Below are 21,690 nucleotides of genomic sequence, written 5' to 3'. Positions count from 1 at the left end.
GGGCGCGGCGAAGTCTCGCGAGAGCGCGGGCGCGCGGCCGCGGGCGCAGCGATGGCGGCGGCCGCTGCCGTGTGAGGGCGAGGGCGGCCCGGGCCGGCCGCCGCCCCCGCTCCCCGCCCGCTCCCGATCCCTCTCCGCTGCCTCTCCCTCTCTCCATCCCGGCCCCGAACCTGCAATATGAAGGCAGCGCCGGGCAGCGCCGAGGGTGAGTGCGGCGCAGGACGCGAGGGTTCGCGCTGGCCCCGTGAGGGAGCGAGGGGGTCCTGTGGGGGCTCCGGGGCTGGGGATGAGGTGACGCCCAGAAAGGTGAAACGAGCGAGGGTCTCAAAGGTGATTTGAGGTCTGGAGCATCTCTGTGATGAGAAGGGAGCGTGGAACCGGGCCTGCTTATTCTGGAGAAGGGAAGGTTGGGAGGGGATCCAATAAATCCCTACAGAGATCCCCAGGAAGTGTCAGAGCTTGGTGCCAGACTCTGTTCAATGAGAGACAGGACGAGGAGCAATGGCCAGAAACTGAAACGCAACAAATTCCACCTCGATATGAAGTTTCTTTCCAGGAGGGTGTCAGAGCCCTGGAGCCCAGGGAGGGTGTGGGGTCTCCCTGTCTGCAGAAATTCCACACCCACCTGGCACATTCCAGGTGATCCTGCCTGGCCAGGGAGGTTGGGCTGGGATATTCCATAACATTTCCCTCAGCCTGGGATATTCCATAACATTTCCCTCACCTCGAGGTCTGGGAACCTGCAGGAAGAAAATTCTTTGAAATCCTCTTCAGCTTAAAGGTGGTATGTTTCCTGAACTGTTAACTTCCAAAAGTGGCTCACGGTGTTTCCTGAACATTCCTGTGTGCCAGAGGCAGAGAAGCTGAACAAGATGAGCTCCCTCCTGGAGAGGCTGCACGCCAAGTACAGCCAGAACCGGCCCTGGACAGAAACCATGAAGTTGGTGCGGCAGGTTATGGTGAGCATTGCTGGGCTCTGAGCAGGATCAGTGGTTTCTTACCTCTCTTCCAGCTGTTTTTGCCTTGGTTTGCCTTGGTTTGCCTTGGTTTGCTTGGTCTCACTCTCTCCTGAGCCATGTCCAAACCCTCCCTGCCTGATGTGCCTTTCCCTAATTCCAGCTCAGTGCCAGGAAAAAGCTCAAACTTGTATTTTCACCCTTCCAGGATATTGCTTTTTGGAGCAATGACTTGTTTTTTGAATATTGTTTTTGTTCCGTGACACTCAGCCCTGGCTTAGTCAAAAATGAGTTTAAAATACTGGTGTGGGTGAGGGAAGGAGGAGCAGGAGAGATCTCAGCAAAGCCTCCTGCCCATAAAGTTAAGAGTTTGCCCAACTCTTTATTCTTCTGTCTTTTTCTAAAACTCTCACCTCAGACCTATAAAAAGTTGCTAAAAAGAAAATAACTTAATTCCAGGCCTGCCTTTGTAACCTGCTTGCAAACACCCACTGCTCACCTAGAGGAATCAGGATGTTGTAATTTGGGGATGAAATCTAATCTGCTTTTAATTACTAAATAAACCTCACTTGGCTGCCCATAAGTTGCCATAATTCCCTTCTATTGAGAAACAAGGAAAAATGATATTTTTTTTTTCTTCTGTCTGCCCAAGGAAAAGCGTGTGGTGCTGAACTCAGGGGGACACCAGCACCTGGTGAGCTGCTTGGAGACCCTGCAGAAGGCCCTGAAAGGTTGGTGTGTTCTCCAAAGGGTGGAAAATCCCATGGAAATGTTCCATAAAAACCACCCAGGGTGTTCCTGGTGCTCAGGGGTTCATCACACACTCAGCTCAGTGCAAGCCAGGCTGTGCTGCTTTTATTGGGAAAATAAAATTCTCTCACAGAGAAGCTCTAGCTGCTCCTTTCTTGAAAATATCCAGATTTGGAGAACCTGGGCTGGTGAGAAGTGTCCTGCTCATAGCAGGGGTGGCACTGGATGGGCTTTGAGGTCCCTCCCAACCCAAACCATTCTGTGAGTGCCCATACCTGGATTCCTCTTGCAGAAATTCCATTTTCTCCTTGCAGTTTGGGAATATTTGGGTTTCTCTGTGCACACCCTCATGTCTGTATTTGGGAGCAGGCATGGGAGGGAGTACCCAGCTGAGATTTGGTTGATTTTTGGTGGGAATTCCTTAGGGAATGTTGGATCTTTCCCCTAAAGTTTGGCTTTGTTCCTCCCTCAGTGTCGTCTCTGCCTGCCATGACCGATCGCCTGGAGTCCATCGCCCGGCAGAGCGGGTGGGTCTGCTCCTCTGGATGGCACAGACTGCTCCCCAGAGCCTTGTGGGGCTTGGATTTGTGGGGTTCTGTGTGCTTGGATTTGTGGGGTTCTGTGTGCTTGGATTGGGGGTTTTGTGTGCTTGGATTGGGGGGTTTTGTATTGTGGGGTTTATATTGGATTTTGGACTTTTGTGTGCTTGGATTGGGGGGTTTTGTGTGCTTGGATTGGGGGGTTTTGTGTGCTTGGATTGGGGTGATTCTGTGTGCTTGGATTGGGGGTTTTGTGTGCTTGGATTGGGGATTCTGTGTGCTTGGATTGGGGATTCTGTGTGCTTGGATTGGGGAGTTTTGTGTGCTTGGATTTGTGGGGTTCTGTGTGCTTGGATTTGTGGGGCTCTGTGTGCTTGGATTTGGGGGTTTTGTGTGATGGACTGGGGGGTCTCGTGAGCTTGGATTGGGGAGGTTTGGGTGGGTTTGTGAGCTTGGATTGTGGGGTGTTGTGTGATGGATTGTGGAGTTTAGTGGGCTTGGATTGTGGGGTTTTGGGTGGGTTTGGTGTGCTTGGATTGGGGAGTTTGGTGTGCTTGGATTGGGGGCTTTTGGGTGAGTTTTGGGTGGGTTTTGTGTGCTTGGATTGTGGGGTTTGTGTTGTGGGGTTTTGTGTGATGGATTGTGGAGTTTAGTGGGCTTGGATTGTGGGGTTTTGGGTGGGTTTTGTGTGCTTGGATTTGGGGGTTTTGTGTACTTGGACTGGGGAGTTTGGTGTGCTTGTACTGGGGGGTTTTGTGTGCTTGGATTGGGGAGGTTTGGGTGGGTTTGTGTGCTTGGATTGTGGGGTTTGTGTTGAATTGGGGGATTTTCTGTGCTTGGATTGGGGGGTTTTGTGTTGTGGGGTTTGTATTGGATTTTGGAGCTTTGGGGGATTTTGTGAGTTTGGATTGTGGGGTTTTGTGTGTTGGATTGGGGGCTTTGGGTTGCGGGGTTTGTGTTGGATTGTGGGGTTTTGTGTACTCGGACTGGGGAGTTTGGTGTGCTTGGATTTGGGGGGTTTTGTGTGCTTGGATTGGGGGGTTTGTGTGGGTTTGTGTGCTTGGATTTTGGGGTTCTGTGGGATTTTTCTGGGGTTTTTCTGTGCATCTCCCAACCATTCCTGTCCCGTTCCCTCCGGCAGCCTCGGCTCCCACCTGAGCGCCAACGGCACCGAGTGTTACATCACCTCTGACATGTTCTACGTGGAGGTGCAGCTGGACCCCACAGGGCTGCTCTGTGATGTCAAGGTGGCTCACCATGGAGAAAACCCCGTGGTGTGTATTCCTGCCAAAGAGCAACCCCTGTGCTTTTGGGATTCCTGTTTATCTCTCTTTATTTTGAGCAGAGAAAATGGGTTTAGTTAACATTCCCTTAGACCCAGAGTTACACCCTTGCTGCTTGTTCTGGTGGGAAATAAAATCCTCCATGCAGTATTTTGTTCCAGTGGGATTTTCTAATCAATGGAATCACAACTTTCAAAATCATTTGGGGAATTTACCTTAATTTTTCTGAGAATTTTATGTAAGTTTTGGGAATTTACCTTAATTTTTCTGAGAATTTTATGTAAGTTTTTGCTGTGTTTCCAAGAGAAGTTCTTACAAAGCTCAGATCTGGGAATGGAAAATTAAATTGGGAGAAAATGCCCTTCTGCATGTGGAGGAGAGTTTGAGCTTAGTGTGTGTTTGGCCTCTCCTCAAAACAACCCATTTTTAATATCCCTATGTAAGCTCATAGATTTTCAACCTAAATCTTCCCAGCTTGAGAAGTTTATTTCAAATTAACAATTTAATAAAAAATATCATTACCTGGACTTGAGGAGCAGAAGTAGAACCACAGCAAGTGAAGCTCACAATATTTGAGAATTTCCCTGCTCTGATATTTCCCAGCTGCAGAGCTGCACAGAGCCTGCAGTGGGACATCCTTGTGTGTTCCTTCCTTTTCAGAGCTGCCCAGAGCTGGTGCAACATCTCAGGTGAGTGACAGGGGGTGGGTTCTTGTGTTTTCTCTTTGCTGGAATGATCTGATGCTGTTTGATGGCTGGAAACACAAAATTCTTCACAATTCCTCCTTCCCCACAAAGTGTCTTCACTTTTCCAGGGGATTTTCTGGCTTTGTGATTCTGACTGCTTTGCATCTTCAAAGGCCACAGCACATTAAAGCTGGATCATTTAAAGAACACATTTCCATGTAGCAAAATTCTTTTTTTTTTTAAGTGGCTCAGCATCTTTATTAATATCACTTCTTAAAATGAAACCTATCTGTTACTCATTTGAATACTTGGTAATTTCCACCTTTTTCCTTTCAGAGAGAAAAATTTTGATGAGTTTTCAAAGCATCTGAGGGGACTTGTGAACCTCTATAAGCTGCCAGGGGACAAGTAAGTCCAGGATATATTTATATCCACATTTATAAAATGAAATAATTTATTTATACACACATATAAAATTAAAAAACCCCTCCAAGCTTGTAGGTTTGCACTGCACAGTTCTTTCAAGTTTTCTTATATTTTTTTATTGTTTTTTTTTTTCCCTAAGCAAACTTAAAACTAAAATGTACTTGGCTCTGCAATCCTTGGAGTTGGATCTCCAAAAGATGGCTGGGATGTATTGGTAAGTTTTGTGGTGTCTGTGTGGTTTTCTAAATATCTATAAATGCTTACAGCTCTGAGAAATTCCTTTTTAACTGCAGGATTTGATTGGAAGAGAATCTAAAAGGGAAAATAAAAGTTTGTAACAGGTGGATTAAATTGTGGTTTAAATAGAGAAAGCTTTGGCCTTGTTTCACTGCTGAAGGTTCAGTGATACACCAGCCATGCTGCAGCTTTTGTTTTGCCTGTGCAGTTTGGATAAACTCCTCTTTGGGTCTCAGAAATGTGAATTTTGAGTTGAAATCAGTCTCAGCACATGAATTTTGGCCTCAGGTGTGGCTGTGGCTTGTGTCAGACTGTGAGTGCCTCTCTTGCAGGCAAGCCACCAATGCAAACCCCCTGGACAAGATCCTGCATGGCAGTGTTGGCTATCTCACCCCCAGGAGTGGAGGTACCTGTGATTCATCCTTAAAAAAATAAATTCATTTAAATAAACTTTAAAAATTTATTTATTCCCGGCCTCAAGTATGGCTCACAGTTCCACATGAAGTGATGAAAAAGGACAAAATAAAAGAGGGACAAAGTCTTTGTGTGGCTTTGTGGGGTGGGGAGGATCAGCATGGCTTCTCAGGATGCCTCCTGAGGAATTTCTCTCCCCAGGTCTCCTGATGAACCTCAAATATTACGTCTCCCCCTATGATTTATTTGAGGATGGCACTGGAGCCCCTGTGGTTTTGCATGAGAACAATGGTAGGTGAGCTGTGCATCTGCTTTTTCCTTGCAGTGAATCTCATTTTAACATAGGATTTGTTTTGTTACCTGTATAAAAACATAAAATCCCAGAATGGTTTGGGTTTCAACCAAGCTCATCCACTTCCATCCAGCCTCGTGCCTCTCCCATCATGAAAGTTTGTTTTTATTCATGGACATCTGGCTCTTGTTACAATGCCAAAACCAAGCTCCAGTTGTTAAGGAAAAAAAAAAGAGAGGGAAATGATCCAAAATCATAATTTGTTTTACTTTGCAAAGAGCAAAGTATGAACTCGCAAATGCATTTGGAAAATATTTTGAGGATGATGCAATTGGTCCACCTGGCAAGAGGGAAATGGGGATTTGGGTAGAACAGTTTGGCTGTTGTCCCTTTGGTCCTGAAGGGGAACAGTGAGCTCTGTGCCTTGTGGGGAAAGCCAGAATAATATTTTATGGAATCCCAGAATATTTTGTGGTGGAAGAGACCCCAAGGCTCATCCAGTTCCATGGGCAGGGAAACCTTCCACTATCCCAGCTTGCTCCAAGGCTTTGAACACTTCCAGGGATGGAGAGTATATATTTAGAGTATATATTTAATTCATGTTTAATCCACAAACCTTGCCACTTAAGGGTTTTTTTTCCCCTCTTCTCCTGCTTCCCCCTGCAGTTCCTCGCTCGCTGGGCATGAACGTGTCGGTGACAGTGGAGGGAACCATGGCCATGCACAAACTCCCAATTGCTCCTCTGATCATGGGCTCCCACCCTGTGGACAGCAAAGGGTAAGGGCAGGCCAGCACTGAGCTGGGGGAGTGTCACAGCAGCACAGGGATTCCACAGGAAATGCCTGGGACAGGGTGGGGCTGGCTGAGAGCCCAGTGTTGGAAGGAATGATGAGTCTGACTCCGTGTTCTTAGAAGGCTAATTTAATATCTGGTATGATATGATATGATATGATATATGATATGATATGATGTGATGTAATGTAATATAATATAATAATGATATAATTATATAATATAATAATTTAACATGATATAACACAATATGATATAATATGATATGGTATCATGATATATGATAGGATATCATGATATAATAATATAACAATATATTATATCATGTTATATTGCATCCTATTATATTCTATTATAATGATATAATGTAACATAATATATTATATTGCATTGTATTGCATTGCATTGTATTATGTTATATTATATTATATCATACCGTACTATATAATATTGTAATATGATATAATATTATATAATATGATATAATGATATTATATAACATGATATAACACAATATGATATAATATGATATGATATGATATATGATATGATATAATAATATAATATAATAATACTATGTTATGTTATATTATATTGATATAATGTAACATAACATAATATATTGTATTGCATTGAATTATATTATATTATATCATATCATATTGTAATATAATATAGTATTATATTATATAATGATATTATATAATATGATATAATATAATATGATATAATATAATATCATGATATATTATATTGTATTGTATTATATTATATTATATTATATTGATATAATATAGCATAACATAATATATTGCATTGTATTGCATTATATTATATTGCATTATATCATATCATATTATATCATATCATATTATATGTGCTATACTAAAATTATACCAAAAAATAAAGAATACTTACAGAAGGCTCAACAAAATACTAATAAAAAACCAGTGGCTCTCTCCTCCAGAGTCCTGACACAGCTGGCTGTGATTGATCATTAATTTAAAACAATTCACATTCTGGATGAACAATCCCCAGCCACATTGCAAAACAGCAAAACACAGGAGAAGCAGATGAGATAAAATTGTTTTCCTTTTTCTTTGGGGCTTCTCAGAAAATATGACAGCGACATTTTTGAGGTGTATTTGAGCAAACATAAATGTTGTGCCAGGTGAGAGCAGAATTCTTGCAGCTCACAGGAACTTTTCTCCCCCCGTTTTTCCAGAACTCCATCTTTCTCCTCCATCACCAGTGCCAACAGCGTGGACCTGCCTGCTTGTTTCTTCCTGAAATTCCCCCGTCCCATTCCAGTGTCTCGAGCTTTCATCCAGAAACTGCAGAGCTGCACAGGTGGGTTGCAGACCTGTCAGACATCTCTGGGCTTTTATTAAAGTCTCCTTGTGTCTATCAATAAATGCTGCTGATTTTTAACACGTGCTCAGGGTTTTGTGCTGTTCTCAGCAACACCTGGACAGGTTTTTATTGTATTTGCTGGGTCCCCAGATGAAGGAAGGAATGATGAATCCGACTCCATGTTGTCAGGAGGCTAATTTATTATTTTATGATAAAATATTTATTATTTTATGGTATCTTTTATATTTTATGATACTATATTATATAAAAGAATACTAAATTATACTATACCATAGAATACAGAAAGGATACTTACAGAAGGTTAGAAAAATAATAACAATGAAAATTCATTACTCTTTCCAAGGTTACTTACAGAAGGTTAAAAAGTTAATAACAATGAAAATTCATTACTCTTTCCAGAGTCACAGGTTGACACTGATTGGCCAATGAGTCCTAACAATTCACAGAAACCCAATGAAACAACCAGCTGTTGGTAAACAATCTCCAAACACATTCCAAAGCAGCAAACCACAGGAGAAACAAATATAAAAATATAAAATATAAATATAAAATATAAATATAAAATATAAAAATCAGATAATTCTTGTTTTCATTTTTCTCTGAAGCTTCTCAGCTTCCCAGCAGCAAAACCTTCGGCGAAGGGATTTTTCCAGAAAACATGACCAGGTTTTTTTTCCATTGGATTCAGCTGCCAACATTCCCTGCTGTCTTTTCCTCTCAGGTATCCCCCTGTTTGACACAGCACCCACCTTTGTGCCCCTGTATGAGCTGATCACCCAGTTTGAGCTGTCCAAGGAGGCCGAGCCGCTGCCCCTGAACCACAACATGCGATTCTACGCCGTAAGTGAGCGCTGCCAGCACCAGCTCAGGGCCTTCAGCTGCCTCCCAGTGGGATAACAAAATGGGTTCCTTGTGCTCCCAGTCACACAGATGGTTTTTGTGTTAATCCAGCTGTGCTGTGGTTGTTTGGAGTGCCAGAGGTTGAACTGTAGCTGCTTATTTTTGAGTTTGTTGGTTACACAGGGTTTTTATCACCTCAGTTGTATTCAGAACATTTATTCTGTTGTTTATTTATTCTAAACAAAGCTTGTTCTTCAAGCTTTATGATTCATGTAGGTAACTTCCATTTTACGCATTCATTTTTTTTTATCTTGACTTTTTTTTTAAATCAAATAATTAAACCATATATCCCTACATCATCCAAATCATTTCTCATCCATACACTTTCAATTAACCTTCCTCTATATTTCCTAGTATCAAAAACAATAACCAACCATCATCATCACTCTGTAACCACCCCCAAACAAACACAGAATTAACCCCCTCAAAAACCCAAACAAAAATACAAACCATGATCATAAATCATCAACCAATCACCCACCAAATTTTACATTCTTGTAGCTTATAAAAAGCATGATATGATCCTGTGGCTGCCCCATTCCTGGAAGCGGTCAAAGCCAAGTTGGGCCTTGGAGCAAGCTGGGATAGTGGAAGGTTTCCCTGCCCATGGAACTGGATGAGCCTTGGGGTCTCTTCCACCACAAAATATTCTGGGATTCCATAAAATATTTTTCTGGCTTTCCCCACAAGGCACAGAGGTCAGGTCTTGGGGTAATCTGGGATAGTGGGAAGTGTCCCAGTCTGTGGCACTGGATGGGATTTAAGGCCCTCCCAACCCAAACCATTCCATGATTCTGTGATGAGCATTTTAGGAAAATGGGGTATTGAAAGATGCTTTGCTGTTGGAGTGCAGCTGCAGGCAGGAGAACAGAGGGGCTGAGCCTGTTGCTTCCTTTTATCCAGTGATGTGTGGCTGAATGAATTGCAGCATTTTGGGAGAAATCCTTAAATTTGTGGACGAGTGTTAACCCCAGAGGAGATGCCATTCAGTGGGAAACTTTTAGTGGGAACAGTGAATGCTGTTGGGCAGTATTAATTCTGAGAAATTAAAATGTTTTCCTTGATCAGAGTGGAAGGAAAACATCCCCAGTGTTTGTCTATTGAAGATGGAGGGAGAAGACCCACTCATTGATCAGCATCAACTCTGGTTTATTCATCAATCAGTCACCTTTTATAACCGTGTTAATTAAGTTCATGACCATTGCAAAATCTGAGCTCACAATAGGCCAGAGATAACACACCAACCCCTCCTTATGTTTCCAATACCAAGATTTGGGTTCTCAAAATTATTTTTCAAATAATTTCCCGAAACAGCCAAAGATAGAATATCTACTTGTTATGAGAAAGCTGCCTGAGAACTCTGATATGCCAGGTTCTCAAGGCCTTCATGTTTGTCACTTTTACTTGTAATTAAAAACAACCTGAGAACTTCTGCTGTTTACAGAAACAGGCTGTGAGAATTTTACTCCTCACAGCTGCCTTCTAAGCCATTTTTGAAACAATCTCCACCATTTGTCCAAAGGTGACACAGTGTTAGTGGCCTCTGAGCCCTGCTGGGTGTCCATGCCCCCGTCCTGAAGCAGGGATTGTTGTCAGGCTCTTCCAGGACAGCAGCACTGCTACTTCCTCAACAAGGACGCTCCTCTCCCGGACGGACGGAGCCTGCAGGGGACTCTGCTGAGCAAAATCGCCTTCCAGCACCCCGGCAGGGTGCCCCTCATCCTCAGCCTCATCCGGCACCAGGTGGCCTACAACACCCTCATTGGCAGCTGTGTCAAGAGGACAGTCCTGAAGGAAGGTGGGTGCCACCTCCAGAGGGATGTGAAATGAGAATGATGAGCTCTGGGGAGGTTTCCTCATCGGAAATGAAGCTTCCCTTGGTTTTTTCCCCATATCTGTGGGGGTTTTGAGGCTCTGGTTTATATTTGTGGCAGGAAGGAATGATGAATCTAACTGCATGTTTTCAGGAGGCTAATTTATTATTTTATAGTACTATATTGTATTAAAGAATACTATACTAAAGAATACAGAAAGGATACATAGAGAAGATTAGATCAGGTAGCCTACAACACCCTCATTGGCAGCTGTGTCAAGAGGACAGTCCTGAAGGAAGGTGGGTGCCACCTCCAGAGGGATGTGAAATGAGAATAATGAGCTCTGGGGAGGTTTCGTCATCGGAAATGAAGCTTCCCTTGTTTTTTTCCCCATCTCTGTGGGGGTTTCGAGGCTCTGGTTTATATTTGTGGCAGGAAGGAATGATGAATCTAACTCCATGTTTTCAGAAGGCTCATTTATGATTTTATGGTACTATATTATACTAAAGAATACTGAGAGAAGGTTAGATCAGGTAGCCAACAACACCCTCATTGGCAGCTGTGTCAAGAGGACAGTCCTGAAGGAAGGTGGGTGCCACCTCCAGAGCAATATGAAATGAGAATGATGAACTCTGGAGAATTTTCCTCATTGGAAATGAAGCCTCTGCTGTTTATTGTATTTGTGGGGTCTCCCATTGCAGGAAGGAGTGATGAATCTAACTGCATGTTTTCAGGAGGCTCATTTATTATTTTATGGTACTATATTGTATTAAAGAATACAAAAAGGATACTTAGAGAAGGTTAGATCAGGCACCAAGTGTCACAGCAGCCTCATTGGCAGCTGTGTCAAGAGGACAGTCCTTTGCAGGAAGGAATGATGAATCTAACTCCTTGTTTTCAGAAGGCTAATTTATTATTTTATAATACTATATTATACTAAAGAATACAGAAAGAATACTCAGAGAAGGTTAGATCAGGCACCAAGTGTCACAGCACCCTCATTGGCAGCTGTGTCAAGAGGACAGTCCTGAAGGAAGGTGGGTGCCACCTCCAGAGCAATATGAAATGAGAATGATGAGCTCTGGAGGGGTTTCCTCATTGGAAATGAAGCTTCCCTTGTTTTTTTCCCCATCTCTGGGGGGATTTTGAGGCTCCAGTTTATTGTATTTGTGGCAGGAGGGAATGATGAATCTAACTCCATGTTTTCAGAAGGCTCATTATTTTATGGTACTATATTGTATTAAAGAATGCTATACTAAAGAATACAGAAAGAATACTTAGAGAAGATTAGATCAGGTGGCCTACAGCACCCTCATCGGCAGCTGTGTCAAGAGGACAGTCCTGAAGGAAGGTGGGTGCCATCTCCAGAAAAATATCAGTCGGTAGAGCATGAGACTCTTAATCTCAGGGTCGTGGGCTCGAGCCCCACGTTGGGCACCAATTCATGTATTTGTCCAGGTTTAGAGCAAATTTGGGGAAGAATCCCCCCAAAGGAGCTCCGGTGGGAAAAGCAGATCCAATCGGCCCCTCCCCCCAACTGGTCCGGGAGGAAAGAAAAATACCTCCTTGGAGAAAGGTGGAAAAAACCCCCTGTTTATTAAACAATAAGACCAAAGCAGTATCAAAACAATGAGACCCCTTGCCACTCTAAAAGAGATGACAAACTGAGAAAACCCCGGGTTCAAGCAGCAGCTCACTCAGTCTCTGATCAGTCTCTCAGTGCTGGAATTGTCGCAGGCCAGGCCCGGCCCGGTGGGCCACAGCTGCAGCTGCTGGTGCTCTCCTGGGTGTTCAGTCCAGAGCAGTTCCAAGAGGTCCAAAGAAAAGGTTAAAAAAAACCAGTCCAGGGAACTTCTTTGCCCCAGCTAGCTAACACTAACTAAAAAGCAAAAGAAGAGCTCTCTGTCCCGCTGTCTGTCCGCAGACAACACAGTCAGGAGCAGGAATGTGGAGGAGTGAGTGCAGTGTCTGAAAACAAACTGTGCGCTTCTTCTCTCTCCCCCTTCACTCTCTGTAACACTCTTAAAGGTACAAAACTTATTATTATTCAACATAAACAGAATGAGACGATTTGGGATAAAAGCATCGTATAGTCAACCCAGGACAGCTGATGAGCTCTGGAGAGTTTTCCTCATTGGAAACGAAGCCTCTGCTGTTTATTGTATTTGTGGGGTCTCCCATTGCAGGAAGGAATGATGAATCTAACTCCATGTTTTCAGGAGGCTAATTTATTATTTTATAGTACTATATTGTATTAAAGAATACTATACTAAAGAATACAGGAAAGATACATAGAGAAGGTTAGATCAGGTAGCCAACAACACCCTCATTGGCAGCTGTGTCAAGAGGACAGTCCTTTGCAGGAAGGAATGATGAATCTAACTCCATGTTGTCAGGAGGCTCATTTATTATTTTATGGTACTATATTGTATTAAAGAATACAAAAAGGATACTTAGAGAAGGTTAGATCAGGTGGCCTGCAGCACCCTCATTGGCAGCTGTGTCAAGAGGACAGTCCTGAAGGAAGGTGGGTGCCACCTCCAAAGCCATATGAAATGAGAATGATGAACTCTGGGGAGTTTCCCTCATTGGAAACGAAGCCTCTGCTGTTTATTGTATTTGTGGAGTCTCCCATTGCAGGAAGGAATGATGAATCTAACTGCATGTTTTCAGAAGGCTCATTTATTATTTTATAGTACTATATTATACTAAAGAATACTTTACTAAAGAATATAGAAAGGATACATAGAGAAGATTAGATCAGGTGGCCTACAGCACCCTCATTGGCAGCTGTGTCAAGAGGACAGTCCTGAAGAAAGGTGGGTGCCACCTCCAGAGCAATATGAAATGAGAATGATGAGCTCTGGAGGGGTTTCCTCATCAAAAATGAAGCCTCTGCTGCTTCCCTTGGTTTTTTTCCCCATCTGTGTGGGGGTTTTGAGGCTCTGGTTTATTTTATTTGTGGCAGGAAGGGATAATGAATCTAACTCCATGTTTTCAGAAGGCTCATTTATTATTATATTATATATTAATATATAATATATATAATATATATAATATATATAATATATATAATATATATAATATATATAATACATTTTATATTATATATATTATAAATAGATATATATATTATAAATAGATATATATATTATATATATGTGTATGTGTATATATATATATGTATGTATGAAAAATATATAATATATCAAGAATGCTATACTAAACTATACTAAAGAGTACAGAAAGGACACTTACAGAAGGTTAAAAAGATAATAATGAAAACTTGTGCCCAACACAGCCTGGCCCCAATCGGCCAATGAGTGAAAAAAACTCACAGCAGAAACCAATGAAACAATCTCCAAACACATTCTAAAGGAGCAAAACACAGGAGAAACAAATCAGATAATTCTTGTTTTCCTTTTTCTCAGGAGAAAAATCCTGGGGGAAGAGATTTTTCTAGAAAATGTGAATGCTACTCTGGTTCATCTCCACCGCTCCCTAAGTTTAAAGTTCCTGTGTTTTTCAGATTCTCCTGGCATCCTGCAGTTTGAAGTTTGTCCTCTGTCTGACTCGTGTTTCAGTGTGTCCTTCCAGCACCCTGTGAACGACTCCCTGGTGTGTGGTAAGTGGCCTCAGGGGCAGCAGGAGCAGTTTCTGGCAGGCTTTCATCCCCCTGTGTGCAGGATTTTTGTCCGGTTTATCTCCCCCCGAAAGGTTGTGGTAGTTCTGGTCCGCCCAGGGAACGCCAAGTGTCCGGTTTATCTCGGCTGTTTGAAGGGCCTGGAAAGGCCCGGAGTGGCCTTGGGGCAGCCCGCGTATCGAAGGACGAGAAGAGGCTTCAGTTCTTCTTTCGGTTTTTATGTTTATTAATTGTTTATCTAAAAGATGTTCTCTCAGCCGAACAAAGATCTGCTCAGCAGTCAGCCATGAGCACACTGTGCTGCCCTCCGGGGCAGCCACCTATCTTTATACCCATGGTTACGTGTACAATATTTATCATTTTTCCCCAATACCATCTATTCTTATAACTCGGTGCACTTTCAGTAATGACCAATCTCAAAGTGCCACCATCACCACAGAAGATGGAGGAGAAGAAGAAGAAGGAGAAGGACAGGACACGCCCCAATTCCTCCATCTTACTTCTCTAAACCCCCCTGTACATAAATCCTAAACCCTGTGTCTCACCCTCTAATTAACCAATCCCTTCACCATTCACCCTGGTGAAACCCTCCTATCCTCATACAGGTGTCGTCTCCTGTGTAGGGTCAAAGTGCAGCCACCAGACACTTCTGGAACATTCCAGGACTCCCGAGCCCCCCAAGGGTGCTCTGGGTGACACCTCAGTCCTGAGGTGCTGAGATCCCACAGTCTCTGTGTTTATTAATTGTTTATCTAAAAGATTTTCTTTCAGCCGAACAGAGCTCTGCTCAGCAGTCAGCCATGAGCACACTGTGCTGCCCTCCGGGGCAGCCACCTATCTTTATACCCATGGTTACGTGTACAATATTTATCATTTTTCCCCAATACCATCTATTGTTATAACTCGGTGTACTCTTAGTAATAACCAATCCAAAGGTGCCACCGTGGCCAAAGAAGATGGAGGAGAGGAGGAAGAAGAAGGAGGGTAGGACACACCCCAATTCCTCCATCTTACTCCTCTAAACCCCCCTGTACATAAATCCTAAACCCTGTTTCTCACCCTCTAATTAGCTAATCTTTCCACCCTTCACCCCGGTGAGGCCCTCTTATCTTCATAAAGGTGTCGTCTCCCGTGTAGGGTCAAAGTGCAGCCACCAGACACTTCTGGAACATTCCAGGGCTCCTGGGCCCCCCAAGGGTGCTCTCGGGGGCCCGGCATCCCAGGACTCAAATCCTGAGATCCCACAGATTTTGATCTCTCCCTGCTCTCCTGCAGTGGTGATGGACGTGCAGGACTCCAGCCACGTGAGCTGTAAGCTGTACAAAGGATTGTCTGATGCCCTCATCTGTACAGATGATTTCATTGCCAAGGTTGTTCAAAGGTAAGCTGGGATTTTTGTCCCACCTTATGCTCCCGGTCACACAGATGAGCTCTGCTCCATCTTGTGTTTATCCAGCAGCTCTGGAGCTGTTCTGTGGTTGTTTGGAGGAAAGAACTCAGAGCCATGCTGAAAATTTAATGCCAGATATTGAACTGTAGCTACTGATTTTTTTGAGTTTTTGAGGGCTTTTATCACCTCAGTCACGTTCAGAACAGAGCAGGACATTCCCAGGGCACAACACTCCTGTCACCTTTTGGGTGCAAACCACTGGTTTTGCTTCTAGCATGTTATAGATTCATTATCCATGAAGAGAATGTGGTGTTATCACTGATTTTTGAGCTCAAAAAGCTGCCCCTGCCCGTGGCAGAGGGGTGGAACTGGATGGGCTTTAAGCTTCTGGGATTTTTATAAGGTTATGGGAAATCAGGTTTACCAAGGTGGAACAACCCAGATTCCTTCATGAAGACAGGACAAGGGGAATGGCTTTAAACTGAAGCAATAGTTCTAGGTGGGATATTGGGAGGAAATCCCTCCCTGGGAGGGTGGGCAGGCCCTGGATCCCTGGCAGTGCCCAGTGCCAGGCTGGGCAGGGTTTGGAGCAGCCTGGGACAATGGGAGGTGTCCCTGCATGGCAGAGAGTGGGACTGGATGGGCTTTAAGGCCCCTTCCATGACTCTGTGCTCTTTAACTAGCAGATAATGATCTGTCAGCTATCAGTTATTAGAGATAATTGATTAATCCTCCCTCTGGGATTGCAAGTGCACGTGTCTCTGAATTCAAGAAGAACAGCAGGACATAAACCTGGACCTGCTGCTCTCCTGTGCAAGCCCCTGAATGCTCATTTTGTACCTGTTAGAGGTGTGAAACCTCCCCAGTGAGCTTTGCTGAGGGCAGCCAGCCCCAGCTGAGCCTGTGCTGTGTCTCGCAGGTGCATGTCCATCCCTGTCACCATGAGAGCCATCCGTAGGAAAGCAGAAACCATCCAAGCTGACACGCCAGCCCTGTCCCTCATTGCAGAGACAGTTGAAGACATGGTGAAGAAAAACCTGCCCCCAGCCAGCAGCCCAGGGTATGGCATGACCACAGGCAGCAACCCGATGAGCGGGACCACCACCCCAACCAACACTTTTCCTGGGGGGCCCATCACTACTTTGTTTAACATGAGCATAAGCATGAAGGAGAGGCATGACTCGGTGGGCCATGGGGAGGACTTCAGCAAAGTGTCTCAGAACCCCATTCTCACTAGTTTGTTACAGATCACAGGCAATGTGGGCTCTACCATTGGCTCAAGTCCAACCCCTCCCCACCACACACCACCACCAGTATCCTCACCAGCCAGCAACACCAAGAACCACCCCATGCTCATGAACCTTCTTAAGGAGAATCCTCCTCAGGATTTCTCCACTCTTTATGGGAGCAGCCCTTTGGAAAGGCAGAACTCTTCCTCTGGCTCCCCCAGAATGGAAATGGGCCCTGGGGGGAACAAACAAAAGAAAAAAAAATCCCGCGTGCCGGCCGACAAGCCCAAGCACCAGACTGAGGACGATTTCCAGAGGGAGCTCTTTTCCATGGATGTTGACTCTCAGAACCCCATTTTTGATGTCAACATGACTGCAGACACGCTGGACACCCCTCATATTACTCCAGCACCCAGCCAGTGCAGCACTCCTCCCACCACGTACCCGCAGGCCCTGCCCCACGCCCAGCCCAGCATGCAGAGGATGGTTCGCCTGTCCAGCTCGGACAGCATCGGGGCCGATGTCACCGACATCCTCTCGGACATAGCCGAGGAGGCTTCCAAGCTGCCCACCAGCACTGAGGACTGCCCACCCATTGGGACTCCAGTCAGAGATTCTTCTAGTTCAGGACATTCACAAAGTGCCCTCTTTGACCCCGATGTTTTTCAGACCAACAGTAGTGAGAACCCCTACACAGACCCCGCCGACCTGATCGCGGACGCCGCTGTGAGCCCCAACAGCGACTCCTCCAACCATTTCTTTCCAGACGGGGTAGATTTCAACCCTGACTTGCTGAACAGTCAGAGCCAGAGTGGTTTTGGGGAGGAATATTTTGATGAGAGCAGTCAGAGCGGAGACACTGATGATTTCAAGGGTTATGCCCCCCAGGCTCTAACTAATTTGGGGGTGCAAGTCTTGGGGGGTGATGGGGGGGAAAATAAATTTAAGGGGAGCGCTCCATCCGACACGGTGGATTTTAGTATTATTGCAGCTGCCAGCAAAGCACTGGGGTCCTCTGACATCATGGAGCACCACAGTGGAGGTCAGAGCCCTTTGCTGAACACGGGGGATTTAGGAAAAGAGAAGTCTCAGAAACGGGTAAAGGAAGGCAATGGGTCTGGAGGGGCCATGGCAGCTGCTGGCATGGATGGGAAGCCGGGGAAGCGCAGCCGGACGCCGTCCAGTGATGGCAAAAGCAAAGAGAAACTCCCAAAGAGGAAGAAGCAGGAGACAGATGGGAAATCTCCATCGCACAGTTCATCCAACAGGCCCTTCACGCCGCCAGCAAGCACAGGTGGGTCCAAATCTCCGGGGAGTTCGGGCAGATCCCAGACTCCTCCCGGGGTAGCGACTCCTCCTATTCCAAAAATAACCATTCAGATCCCAAAAGGCACAGTGACTGTTGGCAAACCGTCTTCACACGGCCAGTACACGAGTAGTGGTTCTGTCACCTCCTCCAGCAGCAAAAGCCATCATAGCCATTCTTCCTCCTCCTCCTCTTCTTCCTCCTCTTCAACCTCAGGCAAAATTAAAAGCAAATCAGAAGGCTCTTCTGGCTCCAAGATGAGCAGCAGCCTCTACTCCAGCCAAGGTGGCTCTGGCTCGGGTCAGTCCAAGGGCTCGGCGCAGTCGGTGGGAAAGCCGGGATCCTCCCCCATCACCAAGCACGGCCTCAGCGCCGGCTCTGGCAGCACCAAGATGAAACCTCAAGGAAAGCCATCGTCCCTCATGAACCCTTCCATGAGCAAACCAAACATCTCCCCGTCCCACTCGAGGCCCTCAGGGGGCTCTGACAAACTCGCCTCTCCCATGAAGCCTGTCCCGGGTACTCCCCCGTCGTCTAAAGCGAAGTCACCCATCAGTTCTGGTTCTGGTGGGTCCCACATGTCTGGGACTGGGTCGAGCTCGAGCATGAAATCCTCTTCAGGCATGGGATCCTCCGGGTCTATGTCACAGAAACCGCCTCCCTCGTCCAATTCCTCCACGGCATCTTCATCTTCCTTTTCATCCAGCGGGTCTTCCATGTCTTCATCCCAGAACCAGCATGGAAGCTCCAAAGGGAAGTCCCCCAGCAGAAACAAGAAGCCATCTCTGACTGCAGTCATAGACAAGCTGAAGCACGGCGTGGTCACGAGCGGGCCTGGCGGAGAGGACGCCATGGATGGGCAGGTGGGGCCCAGTTCCAATTCCTCAAGCCATACCATGTCCTCCAAACACAACATGTCTGGAGGGGAGTTCCAGGGAAAGCGGGAGAAGAGCGACAAGGAGAAATCAAAGGTCTCCGTTTCCGGAGGATCCGCTGACTCTTCCAAGAAGAACTCGGATTCCAAAAACGTCGGAAGCACCGGAGTGGCCAAAATCATCATCAGCAAACACGACGGTGGCTCCCCCAGCATCAAAGCCAAAGTGACTCTGCAGAAACCCGGAGAAGGAGGCGGGGATGGGCTGAGACCTCAGATGGCTTCTTCCAAAAGCTACGGATCGCCCCTGATCAGCGGCTCCACGCCCAAGCACGAGCGCTGCTCCCCCAGCCACAGCAAATCCCCGGCCTACACCCCCCAGAACATCGACAGCGAGAGCGAGTCGGGCTCGTCCATCGCCGAGAAATCCTACCAGAACAGCCCCAGCTCCGACGATGGCATCCGGCCCCTGCCCGAGTACAGCGCCGAGAAACACAAGAAGCACAAAAAGGAGAAGAAAAAAGTCAAGGACAAGGATAGGGATAGAGAGAGGGAGCGGGATAAGGACAGGGATAAGAAGAAATCGCACGGGATGAAGCCTGAGAGCTGGTCCAAGTCTCCCATCTCAGCAGATCAGTCTCTGGCCATGGCCAGCAATGCAATCCTCTCAGCTGAGCGGCCCAGCCGGGCCAGCCCCGAGTTCCTCATCGGGGAGGAGGATGATGATCTCATGGATGTTGCTCTAATTGGTAATTAATTCTCTCAGATGAGCTGTGTGCAAGTCCTGGAGGGAAGGAAGGAAAGATTCATCTCAAACCTGCCACACGGGTCTGTTTGGAGAGGGGGAAAATGAGTATTTCTAAAGTATTTCCAAGATGTTCAGACCAGCAAGGTCTGTGCAGAAGGATGTGAGTGCCAGCAGCCAGGTCCCTGCCTGTGGCCTTCACCCTGTGGGCACTTCCATTCTTCCTGAATTGATGAGTATTATCATCCCTGTGGGAATTCCAGGGATGGAGCAGAGTGTGGGAATGAGGGAGCAGCTCCCACATGGGGCAAACAGACATAGGCTGGGCTGGGAGATGCCAGCCCCTCTGCCCTCTTCCCATTCAGGATAAGCTCCTTTTGGATGTAGGAAGTTTTTCAAGTAATTATTTTAGGAAATGTTTTAAGGCTGGGTTTTAATTCTTTGGGAGAAGAAGGAAAAACCACGAGGTTTTTTTTTTAATTTATTTTATTCCCATGGCATTCCTTCATTCAATGCCCAGCTCAAGCTGGGCACTGCTTCCTCATGGAAATCAGGATTTTATCCCAGGTCAGAGCTCTGAGGGATTGCTGCTGCCTTGGCTTTGCCTTCCCATTTATTTTAGCTATTTATTCACCTCCATGTGGCAACACCTCGTGCTCCTTGTTTTCCCCCCAGTGGGAATTTGGGTGGCTCTGAAGCTTTGGTGACATTCCAGCAAATCTCAATGGAAAAAGGACAAACTTCCCTGGAACCTCCTCACGCTGCTGTGTTGGAAATTGTGCTCAAACAATCCTGGGAAGGATTCTCCAGCTTGGAAAACGATCCCAGAGTGGCTCAGAGCTGCAGCAGAAGTGTTGATTTCCTTCAAAAGATGGATTTTCCCCTTTTGGCTGGAATTAGGAGCGTGACTCAGGCATCCTCTCCGGGCTGATCTTGTGGTCCCTGAAAAGGAAAAGAGACTCAGGAGAGGGTTTTATTTTTAAAAGCAGTTTCATCTGATTCACTCGAGTGGAATGTGGGAAATCAGGAGTTCTGCAAACACATCTCCTGTGGAATTATGGACTGAGCAGGATCCTGCTCCCACTGGATTTCCCTGTGGGAATTGAGGTTTTGCTTCACCTTTCGAGAAAAGTTGGCAAAGATTTGAGTTTTTCTTTTAAACCACTGAAATTTCCCAAAAGCTGTTTGGTTTTCAGCTTTTTTTGGAAAGTGTTTTTTAGCAGGTTCATGATAGGGATTTTTCACCCCTTCCTCCACAGGAGCCTGAATGTCTCCCAAACTTCCCCCAACTTTTCCCTCCTTACATTTTCCAGTATTTATCCTTTGCTCCTGGTGTCCTGCACGCCACAAGCAGAGCTTGAAATGATAGGAAAATGGGAATGAAATGCAAACCTGGAGCAAACGCTGATACCTGGCACAGTGTTGGAATTTTGGGGTGCTGCAAAAAGGATGTCAGGAGCACAATCCCAGAGGAATTCAGCTCTGGAGCCCCATCTCCTGCTTTTATTTAATCCATTTTTTTTTGGACAAAATCCCTTGGATCCAAGTTGTGTGAGGGGGCACAAGCAGCCTTCCAAAAACAAAAAGCACTTTTTCTAATGGAATCCAGGCTGGGAATGCCCCAGGATGGATCCCTGGACTCATCCTCAGCCAGAGCTGTGTTTTCCTGCTGTGCTGCACGCTAAAAGTTGGAAGAGAAAGCAGCAAAATCGCCACAAAAATCTGTTTGAAAAGGAACAAGCTGCACTCATTTCCTCTCCCCTCACCCAGACCAAAGCTCAGTATCCAAAATTCCCCCTGTGGAAGGTGGGAACAGAGGGAACAACGTCTCCTCCAGCCCAAATTTTGAGCTTTTCACCCCATTTTGGTGCCCTGTCCCCTTCCAATGGCATCAGTCCTGGGAGAGCTGAGGTGCATGACCACGCTGAGGTTTTGGGGTGTCAGTGCTCGGGCTCTGAGAAATGGTTTATTTTTGGAATATATTTGCTTATATTCTCAAGATTTTTACATCTTTCAGTATTCAGAAAGATAAAAATAAA

General features: G+C 45.6%; 1 protein-coding gene across 3 annotated transcripts; it reads left to right on the top strand.

Annotated features, from left to right (window-relative positions):
* The first annotated feature begins 3 nt into the window (after positions 1–3).
* Positions 4–21,237, top strand: MED1 (mediator complex subunit 1). 3 transcript variants are annotated; one of them, XM_074557823.1, is made up of 18 exons: positions 4–205; positions 853–959; positions 1,609–1,687; positions 2,179–2,233; positions 3,387–3,519; positions 4,189–4,217; positions 4,551–4,622; positions 4,780–4,854; positions 5,210–5,283; positions 5,493–5,582; positions 6,250–6,361; positions 7,602–7,726; positions 8,472–8,590; positions 10,247–10,393; positions 11,761–11,815; positions 13,994–14,089; positions 15,383–15,488; positions 16,417–21,237. In XM_074557823.1, exons 1-18 carry the CDS (start codon positions 178–180, stop codon positions 19,661–19,663), a joined length of 4,749 nt encoding a protein of 1,582 aa, XP_074413924.1. In that variant the 5' UTR covers positions 4–177; the 3' UTR covers positions 19,664–21,237. The 3 variants fall into 3 exon arrangements, with proteins under 3 accessions (XP_074413924.1, XP_074413925.1, XP_074413923.1); XM_074557824.1 differs by lacking the exon at positions 11,761–11,815 and adding an exon at positions 10,709–10,763; XM_074557822.1 differs by lacking the exon at positions 11,761–11,815 and having other exon boundaries at positions 10,247–10,448.
* The last annotated feature ends 453 nt before the right edge of the window (positions 21,238–21,690 follow it).

Source organism: Zonotrichia albicollis, chromosome 23 (assembly GCF_047830755.1).
Source record: "Zonotrichia albicollis isolate bZonAlb1 chromosome 23, bZonAlb1.hap1, whole genome shotgun sequence".
In the NCBI taxonomy this organism is placed as follows: Eukaryota; Metazoa; Chordata; class Aves; order Passeriformes; family Passerellidae; genus Zonotrichia; species Zonotrichia albicollis.
This window is presented reverse-complemented; position numbering and strand designations above follow the sequence as displayed.

Excerpts from the sequence above, each read along its gene's own strand:
- MED1 (XM_074557823.1), top strand. The coding sequence starts at position 178 with ATGAAGGCAGCGCCGGGCAGCGCCGAGG. Across the intron at positions 4,218-4,550 it reads GAGCTGGTGCAACATCTCAG|AGAGAAAAATTTTGATGAGT; the intron begins GTGAGTGACAGG and ends TTTTCCTTTCAG. Across the intron at positions 10,394-11,760 it reads TCAGCCTCATCCGGCACCAG|GTGGCCTACAGCACCCTCAT; the intron begins GTGGCCTACAAC and ends AGATTAGATCAG.